Raw genomic sequence first — 18724 nt, forward strand, 5'->3', positions numbered from 1 at the left:
TATATATATACATTAATATCTTAAGTACCATATATATTATGCCACATTATTTCCGTTCGATTTTCCGTCGGCACGTCAGTTTTCCATCGAAAACGGCATTTGAAAACGGAATTTCATTTACCATTTTCCACAATTTTTTCGTTCGGTTTTCCATCGGCATGACGATTTTCCATTAATCAGGAGGCTCGAAACGGCAACGAAAACGGCATTTTTTTCCTTGGTACAAATACACCATCAGATAAGATATTTTTTAATAACTACGTCTATAATTAATATAGTATTTTACATGATATCTTATCAACCTAAGTTTTAACAAATAACCTAAACGAGCAGCATAAAATTTTAGGGAAAATGATATATAATTGTTAATTTAAGGTTTAACAAATAACCTAACGTTTAACATTCAAGGGTTGAAAGTTAACTTTTTCTATTTCAGACAAAGAGACAACTAATGATATTAATTGTTATGAGGGATTTTATCTCATCCGAAAAACATGAAAGCTCAACCCAAAAACAAAGAAACACGACGAGCTCAGTCCGGCAAACAAAGTGGAAAGCTCGAAGACTTGATCGAAGGGCATGAAGCGACCCGTTTCCATCCCAAAAAGTGGGGCTCGCCCGAAGCCATCCGTTTCTATCTCAACACGCGGGGCTCGCCCGAAGCCATCCACTATCTCAAAAAGTGTGGGGCTCGCTTGAAGCCATGCACTTCTATCTCAACAAGTGGGGCTCTCCCGAAGCCATCCACTTCTATCTCAAAAAGTGGGGCTCGCCCGAAACCATCCACTTCTATCTCAACAAGTGGGGCTCGCCATAAGCCATTTGCTTCTATCTCAACAAATGGGGCTCGCTTGAAGCCATCCGCTTCTCTCTCAACAAGTGGGGCTCGCTCGAAGCCACTCGCTTCAATCTCAACAAGTGGAGCTCTCGAAGCCATTCACTTTTATCCCAAACAAGTGGAGCTCGCCCGAAACCACCCACTTCCATCTCAACAAGAGGCTCGCTTGAAGCAACCCCGCCTCCAACAGGGCAAGACCAACCTTAACCCCTGACCCAGAAGGAGAACTTGAGTAAATGACATATCTACTGTGGGGGTTAAAAATAAATTATTAAAAATATTTATTGGGCTTTATTCCGACCAAAGCCCAATACCCTTTTTGCAAATTGATTCTGGACCTAGTTCGATCTCGACATATCAGCCCAAGTTCAGCCACACTTTCCAGCTCTTCGAAGGACTCCAGTTCGACCACGTACACCTGGCCAAAAGAATCGGTCACAGTCAAAGAGGCGACTTCGCCGCGAAGATCGGATATGAGACGACTTCAGCGCTGACGAGGAGGATGGATCAATGAGCACGTGTCTTCAACGAAGAAGCTCCACCCCGTCTATAAATAGAAGATCATACGTCAATTTTCACACATGCAAGCTTGCAATTTATTTTCTTAACTATTATTCTTGTACTTACATTGCTTTCAGTGTCGAGTTCGCCTGCTAGAGCTCGGCACCTCGCCCATCTGTAATTTAATTTCGCAATCAATAAAATTCATTTTTCGTATATTATTATTACAACCTTTCCATTTATAAATTGTTTCTTATACGACGTTTTCCGAGATCTTCATTTAATAAAAATCAAATTTATACATATTATTATTATTTGTGATTGTTGATCGATCCAGAAATCGACATCAACAGTTTGGCGCCGTCTGTGGGAAACATCAGAAAGACCAACCTCGAAAGAAACAGTTCGTAAAAAATATATATCATGTCTTCCACTCCGACCCATTATGAATCTGGAGAGGAGATCCCTCCGGGGATCAGGGCAATCCTGGATATGCTGACCCAAAAAATTGATGCGCAGGCAGAGACCAACCAAGCTCTTAACAACCGGTTGAATACTTTCTCGACCCCTCAGAACACGCCGAACCCCGGGGCAGGGTGCGGAGATACGACCACCTCGAAATCTGCTCGTCACGCGGCCTCGGCTACGCAGACAAATCGGGTTCTTCCTCCCGGAGTCCGTCTGGACTTCTCTGGGATCCAGGTCACCCAAGGGACAGAGCGGTCTCCCAGCACAAGCTTCCATCTTGGGGGGGACTGCTAGCGAAGACGCTGCAAAAGTCACGATCGACCCGACTGGATTGTCTCTGCCTCCCCCGGGGGGAGCGCCGTCCGGGTCTTTCAAGACTAATGCGGGATCTCGCCCTCCGGCGACCTCCGGAATGTTCACCCCCTAGTATTTGGGCGGGCTGAATCAGACCCATCGTAACCTTACCGAGGTGACTACGGTCACGCCTATGCGTACGGGACTTCGCCTCGTTCATAGGGACGAACCCAACATGACCGAACTCGACCGATTTAATGAGTCAATAGCGGCCGAACTGAGAGCTGTTCGCTCAGAGTTTCACTCTGCGACCAGCTCGGCCCCTGAGATAGATCGCCTCGTCGAGGAGACGAGAAGGACTTTTTTTGCTAGAAATATCACTGAGGTACATTTTGGATATACCGGAAAGGTCCGTCTTCCACGGTATAATGGCACTACAAGTCTCAAAGCTTTTATCTTGTCCTTCAGAGTCGCAATGGGACGGGTTATGCTGGCAGAGAGAGAACTAGAGGCGGGTTACTGCCAACTATTCGCAGAAAGCTTATCTGGGTCCGCTTTGGAGTGATTCTCCAAACTCGAGCCGAACTCTATCAATAGTTTTGACAAACTATCGGCTGCATTCCTGAAACATTATTCAATGTTCGTGGAGGACGATCTGACGATAGCAGATTTATGGGGGATTCGACAGAAAGAGAACGAATCCTTGAAGGACTTCATGGTCCGTTACAAGGACGTGCTCTCTAAAATCTCTAACGTATGCCATGAATCTGCCATAACCTCTCTGAGGAACGGGTTAAGGCATGAATCAAAGCTGAAATTAGAGATGACTGTTAATCGTCCCCCTACATTGGAAGATGCAATTCAAAAAGCCGCGAATTACGCAAAAGCCGAAGAGGAATTCGCTTCCTATGAAAGGCAGCGTGCGGATGAGAAGAAACCACCCTCCAATACTTGGGTACGGCCTGTCAATGCTGGGGGCAACCCCCGCAGGGCCAATAACCACGATGCCACACCCCATATCAGAAAGCAACATGCACTTCCTAACTACACCTTCAACATTGGGGAAGACAATAAGGAGGGAGGTCCCCAGGCAAAGAAGTGGACACGGGACCCAAACACATATTGCAGTTTTCATAAGGCTAACGGTCATGACACGGTTAATTGTGAGACCATGCGCATGGCCTTAGCAGAAAAATATGCAAAGGAGGAACTAAAGGACATTGACCTAGGACCCCCACAAAAAAAGATGGTCTTTAACAACAACAACAGAGGAAGGGGCAACCCTTCCCCTAAGAGATCGAGACCTGCCGATGAAGAGGAACTGGATTCCCCGCCGACCGTCGCAAAACATAGAGTTGACTTTATAATGGGCGGTTCAAAATTTTGCAACGGCTCGGTTAACTCAATCAAGGCTCACCAACATCACTTGAGTAACCGGACCACCATAATCGGGCCAGAACAAGACATCCAAATCTCGTTCTCCAAAAAAGAAGCCTTGGAAGCAACAGACCCGCACGACGATGTACTCGTGATCACGATCGACGTGTCAAACTGCGAGGTCGCCGGAATCCTAATCAATGCAGGAAGCTCCGTAGATATTATCTTCAAAGATACCCTAGCTAGGATGGGAATCAACGAGGACGAGATCGAAAGAGAACAAATTCAATTGACAGGCTTCAATGGGTCGATTACTCCATCACTGGGAACGATCGAGTTGCCCGTAAAAATGAATGGAATTAACAAGCACTACTACAAATAAGGCTTTCTGGTGCGGAAGGGTATTAGGTGCGACTTGTCGCACCTAAAAGTCGCACCTAATTGGGCATCAGGTGCGACTTGTCGCACCCAAAGGGCTCCAAAAAAGAAAAAATTTCGCTGATTTCAAGTGGTATTGGGTGCGACTAGTCGCACCCAATAGTTTTGAAAACTTTCAAGTCGCACCTAGTCGCACCTGAAAGTCTAAAAAAATTAGGCGCTCAGCTTCTCCCCCTCATTTTTTCATTTGTCCGGAATTTTTTTTTATTTACTTTCAGTGCGAATCCTATCATAATAAACAAAACAAAAAAACTCTTTCTGAAAAAAAAAATAACCTAAACTCCACCGTCTCACTCTTTCTCTCTTTTTTCTCTCAAATTTGTCTCTTCCTCTCATATTCGCCGTCGCCGTGGTCCACTGTTCTCCTCCGCCGCCAGGAACCCAAACCAAGCGAACAACACACGAACGATTGAGAAGCCTCACGAACCAGGAACCCGAGAAGAGAGAGGATTCGGCCGGAGATCTTGTGAGACCGACGCCGCAAAATCCGAGGAGGAAGAAGGAGTGAGGGTCCGTGTTTGCTGATTCGCGTGGTCAGGTAAGGATCTGAGATGTTTTTCTCAATTTCTATTCCGAAAATTAGGGTTCCAATTCGGATTTGAGGCTTCTCTCTCTGTTTTAATTTTTTTTTTGTTGATTGTTTGGTTTTCATGTTGAGTTATGAGGGGTTTGGCCGAATCCAAGTTGGAAAAATTATGAATTTTTCTTGAGTTATGGTTACCAAGATTTGATTGTGTATGTGACTGTTTTGATTGTTAATGCATAGCTTTATAAGTTTCTCTTAATAATATAAGCTATTGATACCAGATTCCTCGTTGATCGTAATAATTACTTGATGATTCTCAGTCAATTTTTTTTCTCTATATTTTTCCTTTTATACAGCTTCATTCATTAATATAGATGGATATAGTGTGAAAGGGGCTGATTTAAAATTGTGTTGGTGATTGGGTTGTTGAGGCCACTACAAAGGAGCTCAAGTAAGTAAACTCATTTGTGTACCTGCTGTGAATATGGACAAAGATTTAACTTGGAGACTTTTAGGTGGGCGTTAATGTTAATCGAGTTTCGAATCATCCACAGAATCTTCAAATATGGGAAAATTGATAAAAAAAATCTAATCTTGCCCAACATTTTTATATGTGTAACGGAAGATGCTTTGGAATTTAGACGGTTACGAAGCTGGTGTGAATTTTATTTTTTATTTGCTGTATGGTTAGGACTTAGCTTGTAGTTATTTTAAAATCACTCGCATTACAGTGTGTGGTTCAAGTCTCGTAGGTCAGTCCAGTGTTAATAGGACTAGCTATCTTTATTTGTTAAAATCCTGGCTGTGAAATCTGTAGCTCAAAACTTGAACTGAGTGAGTGTGTGTGTGTGTGTTTGTATATATATTATAGAGTTAGACCACATTGTTAGATTCTTGATGGTAAATCTTGTACAAGATTTACCATCAAGTGCTGGTTTGTTAGAATTCAGATCTGTTAATGCTCTGGTTGGCCATTTGAACAGTCAGGGAGTGATTTTAGAATATATTAATATGATATTTGCCATTCATTTTTCAAGCGTCATAATCATATTGAAATCTTGTAATCTTAGTTTCTCGTTTATTTATTTTTCTCCCAACTGTCTGTCTATTTGCAGTCTGGAGTGTAAGAATTAATAGTCTCTAATCCGAACATATACGATTAGAAACATGAACCTAAAAGCGGAAGCGAAATGGATCAAGCGTTTACCTCCGGTCATTGTTATCGGAATATCGTCGGAGCTTTAACGGTGACTCGGAACGTCGGCGGCGGCGTCCCAATGAATACGAAAACGAAGTTTTGCTCTTCTAAACCGTGGTAATCTCGAAACTAGATGGTGTGTGTTTTATGAATGAGATTATCGGCTTAGGGACCAAAACTAACTCTCTCAATTTATAACCATTCTCTTTCCATCAAAGAGAAACGGAAATGAGAGCTATTATGGCATTGATTTGTGGCTGAAATAATGGGATTTAATAGGCCATAAATATGAGATTTGTCATAACATGTATTTGCTTGATATAATAGATCAAATATACGGTACTTAATATATTTGATATGCAAATAAATGTTATGAAATCCCACATTCTCCCACTTGGTCTATTAAAATCCAATATATGTCACAAGAAATTTAATATATGAATCATGGCGATAGGTCCTCTATAAATGAGTATTATCTTCCATGTATCACATATATTATTTTTCCAATAATACCCCATCACACATAATGAATAAACCATATGTTTATTCTAGGTCCGAACATAAGAAAATATTTCTCGAATCAATAAAAAAATGTATGTGCACAAACCATATGAGAAATATCGAACTGAATACGAGTTTCATAAAATATAAATGTAGCGTACAATGAAAAATTACATCATGGAACCAAGTCTCATGCTTTCCACATGATCCTTAAATTTCTTTGGTGGCATGCCTTTAGTCAAAGGATCGGCAATCATCAACTCGGTGCTAATGTGTTGGATGACCACTTTATCATCTTTAACACGTTCTCTTATGGCTAGATATTTGATGTCGATATGTTTACTTCGACTTCCACTTTTGTTATTCTTAGCCATAAAGACAGCAGCCGAGTTGTCAAAGTACATCTTAATAGGCCTAGAAATAGAGTCTACAACTCTAAGCCCAGATATGAAACTCTTCAACCAAACACCATGCGATGTAGCTTCAAAACACGATACGAACTCAGCCTCCATAGTGGAAGTAGCAGTCAATGTCTGCTTTGTGCTTCTCCAAGACACGGCTCCGCCAGCTAGCATAAAAACATATCCTGAAGTGGATTTTCTTGAATCAATGCAGCCAGCGTAGTCAGCGTCAGAGTAGCCAACCACTTCCAATTCATCGGTCCGTCTGAACATAAGCATGTAATCCTTTGTTCCTTGAAGGTATCTCATAACCTTCTTTGCAGCTTTCCAATGGTCAAGACCTGGGTTACTCTGATATCTACCCAATACTCCAACAACATATGCAATGTCAGGTCTGGTACAAACCTGAGCATACATAAAGCTTCCTACAGCGGAAGCGTATGGAATATTCTTCATTTGTTCCCTCTCAAGGTCATTTTTCGGACATTGGTCGAAACTGAATTTATCACCCTTCACAATGGGTGCTACACTTGGTGAACAATCTTTCATCCGAAATCTCTCAAGAACTTTGTTGATATAGGTCTCTTGAGACAAACCCAAAATGCCTCGTGATCTTTCTCTATGGATCTTAATTCCAATAACATAAGATGCCTCACCCATATCTTTCATATCAAAATTCTTTGAAAGAAACTGTTTCACCTCATATAGCATTCCATTATCATTAGTTGCAAGTAAAATACCATCCACATATAAAACAATGAAACATATCTTGCTCCCACTAACATTTTGGTATATACATTGATCCATGACATTCTCTTCAAAACCAAATGAAGTGATAACATTTTGGAACTTCAAATACCATTGGCGGGAGGCTTGTTTCAAACCGTAAATGGATTTATTAAGCTTGCAGACTAAATGCTCACGATCACTAGAAGAGAATCCTTCAGGTTGTTTCATGTAAACCTCTTCCTCTAGATCTCCGTTAAGGAAGGCTATTTTTCACATCCATTTGATGTAGCTCAAAATCAAAGTGAGCTACTAATGCCATAATTGTGCGAAGGGAATCTTTCTTTGAAACATGAGAAAATGTATCCGTGTAATCGATTCCTTCTCTTTGAGTAAACCCTTTGGCTACAAGTCTTGCCTTATGTCTCTCGATGTTGCCTTGTGAGTCTTTCTTTGTTTTAAAGACCCATTTGCATCCAATGGCTTTTAAACCATCAGGCAACTCGGCGAGATCCCATACTTGATTAATTTCCATAGAGTTCATCTCCTCAATCATAGCTTTGTGCCATAAGTTAGATTCTTTAGAACTTACAGCTTGTGAAAACGTTTCAGGATCATTCTCGGCTCCAATGTTGCAGTCCGTCTCTTGCAGATACACTTCATAATCACTAGGAATTGCTGATCTTCTAACTCTAGTAGATCTTCTTAATGTTGCTTCATTATTCTCTTGAGGATCTTGTTGTACAATCGGATGTTCGATTGGTTGTTCAACATGATCTTGATCAGCAACTTGATTTAAAGGATCAGCATCATTAACTTGTGGAATCTCAATAGCTGGTTGTCTTACACACGATTGAGCTTGAGGAGTGTGTACGATAATCAGTCTATCACTTGAACTAGAAGGTTCAGCTTCATTGTGATCTAATGCAGACACTGAGTCATGCAATTGGTCACTCCCACTAATCAAGTCATTCTCAAGAAATTTTGCGTTTCTTGATTCCACAATCCTAGTATTGTGAGATGGACAGTAGAATCTATAACCTTTAGACTTCTCGGCATATCCAATGAAATACCCACTTATAGTCCTAGGGTCTAGTTTCTTTTCTTGTGGATTATAAATTCTCACTTCGGACGGGCATCCCCAAATGCGTATATGTTGCAAACTGGGTTTCCAACCTTTGAATAACTCAAATGGCGTTTTTAAAACAGCCTTGGTTGGAACTCGGTTTAATATATACACAGCCGTCTTTAGTGCTTCAGTCCACAAGAATTGAGGAAGTTTTGTTTTACTCCTCATACTTCTCACCATGTCCATTAAAGTTCGGTTTCTTCTTTCTGAAACACCATTCTGGTCCGGAGTACCAGGCATAGTGTACTGGGCAACAATCCCATGTTCTTGAAGAAACTTCGCAAATGGCCCAGGTGCTTGTCCATTCTCAGTGTATCTACCATAATACTCACCACCTCTATCTGATCTCACAATCTTAATTTGTTTACCACATTGTTTCTCTACTTCAGCCTTGAAAACTTTAAAGGCGTCTAATGCTTCATCCTTAGAACGAAGTAAATAGAGATACATATATCGTGATAAATCATCTATGAAAGTGATAAAGTATTTTGGACTACTTGCATCCATGTCAGGACAACAAATGTCTGTATGTATGATTTCTAACAAATCAGTACTTCTCTTTGCACCATTTTTAGACTTGTTGGTTTGCTTTCCCTTAATGCAATCCACACAGGTCTCAAAGTCGGTAAAATCAAGAGCACTAAGTACTCCCTCATTCACTAACCTTTTAATTCTCAGAATGGAGATATGTCACAATCTCCGGTGCCACAATAGAGAAGAATTTTCATTCATAATACAACGCTTCAACCCAGCAGTAACGTTCAAAGAGCTATTAGCAACATCATTTTGCAGTGTAATTGAATAAAAACCGCCAGACAGTGTACCATAACCAACAATTTCGGATTTATTTAATAATGTAAAACCATTATCCGAAAAGTTAAAGCCAAAACCAAGAGGTACAAGTCTTGAAACTGAAATTAAATTCCTTGAAAAACTAGGAACATAAACGGTCTTTTCTAAACGCAAAATAAAGCCACTACTTAACCAAATCGCAAGAACCGACAGCCTCTACATGCGAGCTCATCCTGCCTCCTGAAAGGATGTAGTGTTCACTTCCCACTGGCTTCTGTAGGTTTTGCATACCCTGCAAGGTATTTGAAACATGGATTGATGAACCAGAGTCAATTCACCAAGTATTATGACCAACATCAGTTAGATTTGATTCATAACATACAAACGAAAGTTGAATACCTTTCTTGTCAAACCAATTTTTGAACTTAGAGCATTCTTTCTTCATGTGTCCTTTCTTCTTGCAAAAGAAACACTTTGACTCTTTCTTTATGTCCGGTTTGACAGGGATCTTGCATTTGTCTTTGGCACGATCTTTCTTCTTCCTTTCAGTGAAAGTCAGATTCACTTTCTCACCCTCTTCCATAGCCAGCCTATGCTCTTCTTGAACACACATGGTCATAAGTTCATTAATTGACCATTTATCTTTATGTGTGTTATAAGAAATCTTAAATGGGTCATATTGCTGGGGCAGAGTGCACAGAATGAAGTGAACCAGAAAGGTTTCAGACATTTCAACTTCCAACGTCTTTAATTGGGCCGCAATATCCCTCATGCGCATGATATAATCACGCATACCTCCTACTCCAATGAGCTTCATGGATGAGAACTGCATGATAAGAGTACTTGCCAAAGCCTTATCTGAAGTGACAAATTGATCATCTATTGCTTTCATTAAGAGACGAACTTTGTCATATTGCTCAATTGAACCCCTAATCCCAGCAGATACTTTGGTCTTTATGAACATAACGCAGAGGCGATTAGATCGCTCCCACTTTTCATAAAGATCAACCTGATCTGGGGTACTCTCCTCAGTGATTGAGGGAGGTTCAGGCTTCCTTATGGCATAGTCAATATCCATCCATCCTAGTTGAAGGAGAACTCTCTCTTTCCAGACCTTAAAATTGTCCCCTTTGAGTTCAGGAACATCACATTTAACATCAGAGTAACCTACAGTTTGACTAGCTGCAATTTACAGAAATTAAACATGCTTATTAAAATATGTTTTGAAGAAAATAACTATATCATGATTTACCAATGCAAAACATGTTTTACTCTATGAATCTAGAGACATAAAACTTGCCTGTGGGCTAAAGTTCTAATTCAATTAGATTCACACGATTATGATAAAACTATCAAACTATGTTCCTTTTCCTAATACCTGTGGGTTAATTAGGAAATATAATTTGATATTTTATCCTAATTAATCATACAAATATTACAAAATGCATGTGGGTAGATTCCATAATATAGCATATGATTAACCACAATTATTGTTTTTATGTGATATTAATTCTAAATATACAATCTAAATTAATTAAAGATGCTGTGGCTATCCTTTAATTAATTAATAGCATATAAATCACAAACAATAAAATAAAGACTAAAATAAATAATATTGTGCTAGTCATTGCTAAATGTTATATGCATATCTCAAACAATAATAATAAAATTATAAAGCATATAACTTCTAAAAAATTATTTTAACACAATATAAATTTAAAACTAAATATATGCATACAGATTCTAAATAATGCAAATAAATTAATAACATGCATATTATTTTCTATATAATATGACAAAAGAACTAAAAAGATGTACCATTACAACACTACTGCAAAATGTGCACATTTCCTATATATACAATAATAATTAAAAGACCAAATATGTATACATAGCATATATGTCCGTGCATATCACCATAAGGCACAGTAACATATAAACAAATTAACTGTACGTGAAGTAAAAAAAAAAAGCGACTGTAAACAAATATATATATATATATATATATATATATATAAAATAAAACAGGTCCAATAATAACAACCGGTTAGACTACAACATTGGTGATTGGACAGCAACCATTAAAACAATAGCAACAAAAATAGTGGGCCCAAGGACTGTACCCACAGACTTAATGGTACGTAAAGTAATTGAAGACAAACAACCATATATAAACGATGCAAAGTGTCAAACCAAACGACATGTCATTTTATGGTCATCTTCAACCTCCAGACGGGTCAAAACGACCCTGTTAAAACCCATATTATGACCCGGCTCGTTCTCTCTCATTTTAGCATCAAATTAAGCGATTCAAAAGCCAAAAGAATCACAAAACAATTTTCCAAAAGATTTCCATAATAATATTAACATTTCGACGTCAAAAAACGCAAAACATAAACACACAAGAATATGGAAAATTTCAAAAACAAGGTAGAGGTTATATGGTGCTCTGATACCAAATGTAAGAATTAATAGTCTCTAATCCGAACATATATGATTAGAAACATGAACCCAAAAGCGGAAGCGAAATGGATCAAGCGTTTACCTCCGGCCATTGTTATCGGAATATCGTCGGAGCTTTAACGGTGACTCGGAACGTCGGCGGCGGCGTCCCAATGAACACGAAAACGAAGTTTTGCTCTTCTAAACCGTGGTAATCTCGAAACTAGATGGTGTGTGTTTTATGAATGAGATTATCGGCTTAGGGACCAAAACTAACTCTCTCAATTTATAACCATTCTCTTTCCATCAAAGAGAAACGGAAATAAGAGCTATTATGGCATTGATTTGTGGCTGAAATAATGGGATTTAATAGGCCATAAATATGAGATTTGTCATAACATGTATTTGCTTGATATAATAGATCAAATATACGGTACTTAATATATTTGATATGCAAATAAATGTTATGAAATCCTACATGGAGACCCAAGGTTTGAGGCTCGTGAGCGCGTCCGCTACACTCGGGACCAGCTTTTGCAGCTGCAGCAGGTAATTATTTATTTTATAATGCAGTTTTAATGATATTGCATAGAGAACCAATGTGAGCCTTCTCTCTTGATTGCAGTTTTAAACCAATGTGCAGAAACCAATGTGAGCTTTCTGTTAGCTGTTTGTTTTGTCTTCCATATCGTGATGTTTATGAATACATGTTCTTTTGATTTTTATGGCATAGTTTATCTAAAGTCGGTCACTTTTTCAGCCACCAAATCCACCTCAGGGTCGTTACACCGAGCCAGACAATCGTGACCGGCGCGGCCGGTCGGCTCAAGTTCCTGCCTCAGGAGAGGAAAGATCTTGGGAGTCTCTTCGAGAGAACAAGGAGTTTGTGAATCGAGCTGATTTCAGACAGCAAGATGTAAATAGACCCGTGTGATTTTTTTAATTTATCATAAGTTGCATGTACTCTATTTTCTTTTGTGAAATTAATTTCTGAAATCTAGATTTATAAGGAAAAGTTTTGATTAAATCTTGGCTGATTTTTTTTTTTCAAAAACGAAATAAGAAATGAAGTCACTTTTAAATAAACTGACATCCAAAAAACTGCTCTTTTAAAAGATTTGACGTCGTTTTTTTAAAAAGCGACGTATAAACCACTGTTTAGTGTTTTGGTGGGAAGACTATTGGGTGCGACATGTCGCACCCAAAAGTCAAATTCTCGCCTTATTCTTGAGTTCCCACGGAAAAATAGGTCCGACTTCAGGTGCGATAAGTCGCACCCAATAGTGTCGCACCTAATAGTATATACTATTGGGTGCGACATGTCGCACCCAATAGTATTAGCTGCGGACTTTTAGGTTCGACTTAGTCGCACCAAAAGTCGCACCTGATAGTACTATCGGGTTGCGACTTTGTGGGCATCAGGTGCGACTTTTGTCGCACCTGATGCCCATATTTGTAGTAGTGAAGATAGTAGAGTTCCAAGTGCTAGACTGTCTCTCCCCCACAATATCATTTTGAGAAGACCATGCATACATAGGATGAGGGCTGTGCCCTCAACCTTTAATCAATGTATTCGTTTCCCTACGCCTGAGGGGATCCGAGACAATCAGGCGACCTCCCGTAGCTGCTATCTCACTAGTCACAAACATTATATTAAAGTGACTAAAGAGGGGCAATAGCAATTAATGAATGTGGAGTCGGCCAAGAAGGTTGCTGACCTGGAAGAGTCCGACTCCCTCGATGCTCCGAGTATTGAGATGACAGTACAAATACAGTTCGATGGCTCCGATCCCTCCAAGCACGTTGGGATCAGAGCCGAGCTTAAAGGTAGTATCAGGCGAGAACTTATTTGTTACTTAAAACGAAACAAATCCACATTCGCCTAGACGACCGAAGATATGTCGGATATATACATCGACGTTTCGTCTCACCAAATTAACGTCGATCCTAGTTTTAAACCCGTGAAAAAAAAAAAGACGAAAACTCTGTCCCGACATAGCACGAGTTGTCAACGACGAAGTCGAAAGACTGCTCAGTGCAGATTCAATCCGCGAAGTAAAATATTCGGATTAGCTGGAAAATACCGTCGTTGTGAAGAAAAAGAATGGAAAGTGGAAGGTATGCGTTGATTTCACTGATCTGAATAAAGCATGCCCTAAGGACAGCTTCCTGTTGCCTCACATCGACCAGCTGGTCGAAGCAACCGCGGGATATAAGATCCTTTCGTTCATGGATGCGTTCTCAGGATATAACCGAATCGTGATGCATCAAGACGATCAAGAAAAGACAGCTTTCATTACGGACCGGGGCACATACTGCTACAAGGTCATGACATTTGGACTGAAAAATGCTGGCGCAACCTACCAAAGGTTACTCAACGAAATGTCCAAAGAAAAGATAGGTAGAACAATGGAAGTGTATATCGATGACATGCTCGTAAAATCCATGAGGGAAAACGATCATATAGGACATTTGGATGAGTGTTTCGAGGTACTGAACAAGTACCAAATGAAATTCAACCCCACCAACTATTCATTCGGAGTTTCATCTGGTAAATTCCTTGGGTATTTAGTTACCCAACGAGGAATTGAGGCTAATCCAGATCAACTACATGCCTTGCAAGAGATTCCTTCACCTGTAATAGGCGTGAAGTGTTGTCAATGGTGCCCACAAGAAGAGTTGTAGTCTTTATTTTGTACATTTGATGTAATAAAGTCTCATGAAGACTCTTGCTTGTAATTGCCTATCTATTCATTAATAAAGTTGAAACGTTCATTCATTCTTTCTTTGTTTGAAGCTTTATGATAAAACCTTAGTCTTTTAGTCCATAAACAAACTTAACAACTTACGAAGAGACAAATGTAGATTTGCATGAACAAGCTCTTCGTAGTTTGCTTAAAACGATATATTCGCAATCTTAGGGTCAAAGGACTATTGACCTCAGTATGATTGTTAGAAGAATCTATGATGTCTGGTTATGAGGCATTGAGAGTTGGAGACTCTATAGTTCTTCTAGGTATCTTCCGAAGGTACTGAATTGACCAGTGCACTTCTAGAGACAATATAAGAACAAACCATTTAACCTCTTATGTCTCGAAGTCACTATGTATGAATTGCATCATGCTTACCTTAATCCTGAAATGAGACATGCCATTTCACACCTTAGTATTCTCATTTGAGAAAGTCAAAGTTCGGACTCACTATGTGATTCCGAACAAGGCCTATTGGTGAAGTACTAAGTTGTGAGTCTGTCATGAGTAACTTTGTGAAGTTCTCATAGATATGGAATTCATGTACAAGATTGCTGAAATGCAATGTATGTCACCTCATGCTTTGTTCCTTGGAGTGTGAATAAATGAACTGGCCAGTGTCCAAATTGAGTCCTGACTCTTTTGGATGAAACAATGTGACTTGTTAGCTCCTCGTCAATACATTGTTTCTAACTTATTCACAAGCGACAAAGGAGTTGAGGAAATAACAGCTAGAAGGGTAAAATGGTAATTTAGTAAATCCCGACTAGCTGATGACATTCATGAAGGGTAAACATAGATAATATTCAGTGGATCCGCTCATCATAATTAGGTCGAATTCTTGAGTAGAAAATAAATTCATTTGAACCGAGAGATTTTCAGTGTCAGCTCTTTAGTGGAGTCAGTTGGCATTAAGCTAATCTTGGAAAAGGTTTGTGAACTTTTGAGTCCAAGTGTTTAGCTCAAGCTTTGTTCATTTGGGTCCATGAGGTCACTGTCACGAATCACATCGATAGGAATAGTTAAACTGGAAGCTAAGTCAAAACAAGAACGAAAATTGTCGAAAGGGTATTTTTGTCTTTTGAGACATAAGGATGAAATGGATGTCAATAAATTTTGACAAGTTCATTTGATGACTTAATGTCACTCGGCCATAATATGATTAACTGGGCCTTGTGAATTAATTTCATTTCATGAGAATTTTATTGAAAATTCTTAATGGGCCTTTCTCATGTTGTCATGAACAAATGAAGAAGCTTCTAGAAGCTCCTTCTAGAGAGACTTGGGCGCCTACCCTAGTAGAGAAATAGGAGAGTTTATTTTGTGCATAAATGTATTTAGATACTTGCCAAAAGAAAAAGAGGAAACAAATTTCCTCCAAGAGGAAAGTGGGAATCGGCCAAGTGAGAGACAAGGCAAGGCCTTGAACAAAATTGGAATCAAATCAAGGCTTCTAGAAGCCTTGAGTTGGCCGAGTGTCTCAAAGGGAAAAAAGAGGAAATTGCTCATGAATATGTGATATTCTATAGAAGAGGAAACTACCTTATTGAAGGTGAGACCTCTCCTATAAATAGGAGCCTCATTTCCTCACATTTCATTCATCCAAGTTTAAGAGATTTGAGAGACTCTCTCTCTAGAACTTGGCCGAAAATCCTCTCTCTCTCTCTCTAGTTTATTTTCGATTTTTTTTGTCTTGGCACCTAGGTCCTCACTCGACCTAGTGTTTAGCTCTGCGACTTCGAGACTTGTTCTTAAGTCGTAGTGTTTAAAAGTGCCCACTCACTGATTCCTTCTTTTCGAGTGATTTAGTGATAGAAACTTTCGTGGTTGCTCGAGGTGCCGAGGAAAGGAAGAGAGACGTGCTGCGAGGGGAGACGAGCGTTGCAACTTTCCAAAAGCTTCTACAAGGTTCAAGCTTCAAGAAAGGTTAGTGAACTTCATAGCTCATATTGGTTTTTAATTACATGTACTTGCACTTGTCTAGGTTAGTAAAAACTGTTTTACTTGTAAAAGAAAATTTTTAAAATTCCGCCGCTTAACGAAGCGTTAATTATTTTCTCAAACCCTAGATCGATTCCAACATGAAGTACAAAGGTTGACGGGACGCATTTCCGTCCTTAACCGCTTCATCTCTCGATCCACGAATAAATGTCTCCCTTTCTACCAGCTTCTTAAAGGAAATAAGAAGCTCGAATGGGACGAAAAATGCGAGGAAGCATTCAAAAAATTGAAAGAGTTTCTATCGACACCCCCAATCTTGGAAAAACTCGTCGCGGGAGAGCCGCTCTACCTATACGTCGCCGTGTCCCAAGCGGTCATTAGTGGAGTACTCGTCAGAGAAGAACAAGGGGACCAACGACCAATATTCTATACGAGTAAGTCGTTAATCGATGTTGAAACTCGATACCCCGTTATGGAGAAGTAGGCTTTGGCCGCCGTTTCCGCCAACTTTGACCATACTTCCAATCTCACACCATAATAGTAATGACGACGCATCCGCTGAGAAGTTTTCTACACAGCCCCAATCAATCTGGAAGGTTGACTAAGTGGGCCGTAGAACTGAGCGAATACGATATTGAGTATCGAATGAAGACATCCGTAAAATCACAAGTTTTAGCGGACTTCATCATCGAACTCCCAAGGGAAGATCCTGCTGTGACTGAAGTCGAAGACACCTAGATACTTAAAGTGGATGGGGCATCGTCAAAGCAAGGGGCAGGAGTAGGAATACACCTGACATCCCCTCACGGCGAGACCATAGAACAATCGTTCAGGCTCTACTTCGTTGCATCCAACAACGAAGCCGAATATGAGGCACTAATCGACGGACTTAGGTTAGCCACAACAGTCGGATCAAAGAAAGTGGAAGCTTTCTACGATTCTCAACTCGTAGCAAACCAATACTCCGAGGAATATGAGACTAGGGACGAGCGAATGGAAGCTTACTTGAAAGTCGTAAAATATCTTACGAAACATTTCAAGAAATTCTCCCTGACACGAATCCCTCGAGGCGAGAATACTTCGGCAAACGCATTGGCTGCCTTGGCATCTACCTCGGATCCGGACCTCAAAAGGATCATACCGATTGAAACAATCAAACAACCTTCTATAGCCATGACCGTTGCCGCAGTCATAGCAATAGAAGGGGGGATTGGAGAAATGAAATAATGCATTACATCACAATTGGTACGGTCCCATCCGACAAAATGGCAAAACGCAAACTCGTGCTGAGAAGCGCGAGATTTTGCATCATAGACGGAAGGCTGTTTAAGAGAAGCTTCGCAGGACCATACCTCAAGTGCGTCGGAACAGAGGAGTCTAAGCGAATCCTAGAAGACGTACACGAGGGGGAATGCAGAAATCACGCAGGTGGACGTGCACTCGCCATTAAAATAAAGAGGCGTGGTTACTTCTGGCCTACCATGCTGGCAGATTACGAGGCGCATTCGCGTCGCTGCAATCAATGCCAACGGCATGCGCCCAATATAAGAAGACTCGCATAAGAGTTGTCCTCCATATCTGCTCCATACCCATTCATGAAATGGTCAATGGACATCGTGGGACCGATGCCGATCGCCCCTAGTGGTTTTAGGTACTTGCTACTTTTAACTGACTATTTTTCCAAATAGGTTGAAGTTGGCGCATTCGTCTTGATAAAAGATATCGACGTAACATCATTCATCTGGAAAAATATAATCTGTCGGCGTGGAACTCCCCACGAGATCATAACGGACAACGGATCACAGTTCATATCTAAAAAATTCAAGAATTTTTGCTTCCACAATAACATTGAGGTGAGGATGTCAACATCACGATACCCCCAAGGAAATGGACATGCGGAGGCAGAAAATAAGACCATAGTAGATTCCATAAGAAAAAAGCTCGACGCTAAGAAAGGACGGTGGGCAGAAGAGCTACCAGGTGCGCTCTGGGCCTACCGAACTAGTCCACGAAGGCCGACAGGGGAAACTCCGTTTTTCCTGGTCCATGGAGTCGAATCAGTCATCCCATTCAAACACCAAGTGAAAACCCTTAGGGTGATGCATGCGCCTGAGGATGAGCCAAGAAATGATGAATCGCTATGCAATGTCTTGGATCTTGTAGAGGAATAGCGGGATTCAGCACTAGAACGGCTATCACACTATAGGCAATCCATTGCCAGATTCTACAATAAAGGAATTAACGCAAGAAGATTTGATGAAGGGGACTTGGTCCTCCGAAAAGTCTTCCAAAAACACCGCTGAGGCTAACGCCGGGAAACTAGGCGCTAATTGGGAAGGCCTGTACAGGGTCACCAAGGTTGTGCGTCCCGGAGTCTACGAACTTGAAACACTCAACAGAAT

General features: G+C 40.4%; 2 protein-coding genes and 1 non-coding gene across 3 annotated transcripts; 2 read left to right on the forward strand and 1 right to left on the reverse strand.

Moving 5' to 3' along the window:
* Positions 1-2738: 2738 nt before the first annotated feature.
* Positions 2739-3860, forward strand: LOC149389759 (uncharacterized). The gene has a single exon (XM_089622714.1). It carries the CDS (start codon positions 2739-2741, stop codon positions 3858-3860), a length of 1122 nt encoding a protein of 373 aa, XP_089478840.1.
* Positions 3861-4900: 1040 nt separating this feature from the next.
* On the forward strand, positions 4901-5011 carry LOC149389760 (small nucleolar RNA snoR103). Its single transcript, XR_016301095.1, has one exon. It is a non-coding gene; the product is annotated as a small nucleolar RNA snoR103 (small nucleolar RNA).
* A 4435-nt stretch (positions 5012-9446) lies between these two features.
* Positions 9447-11891, reverse strand: LOC149389761 (uncharacterized). The gene is made up of 3 exons (XM_089624274.1): positions 11735-11891; positions 9589-10371; positions 9447-9481 (listed from the first exon to the last, which is right to left on the reverse strand). Exons 1-3 carry the CDS (start codon positions 11742-11744, stop codon positions 9447-9449), a joined length of 828 nt encoding a protein of 275 aa, XP_089480400.1. The 5' UTR covers positions 11745-11891.
* Positions 11892-18724: the final 6833 nt, after the last annotated feature.

The sequence above is a fragment of the Urtica dioica genome, chromosome 8, assembly GCF_054948205.1.
Source record: "Urtica dioica subsp. dioica isolate 48M chromosome 8, U.dioica_male_clone48M_v1_H2, whole genome shotgun sequence".
NCBI classification, from domain to species: domain Eukaryota; kingdom Viridiplantae; phylum Streptophyta; class Magnoliopsida; order Rosales; family Urticaceae; genus Urtica; species Urtica dioica.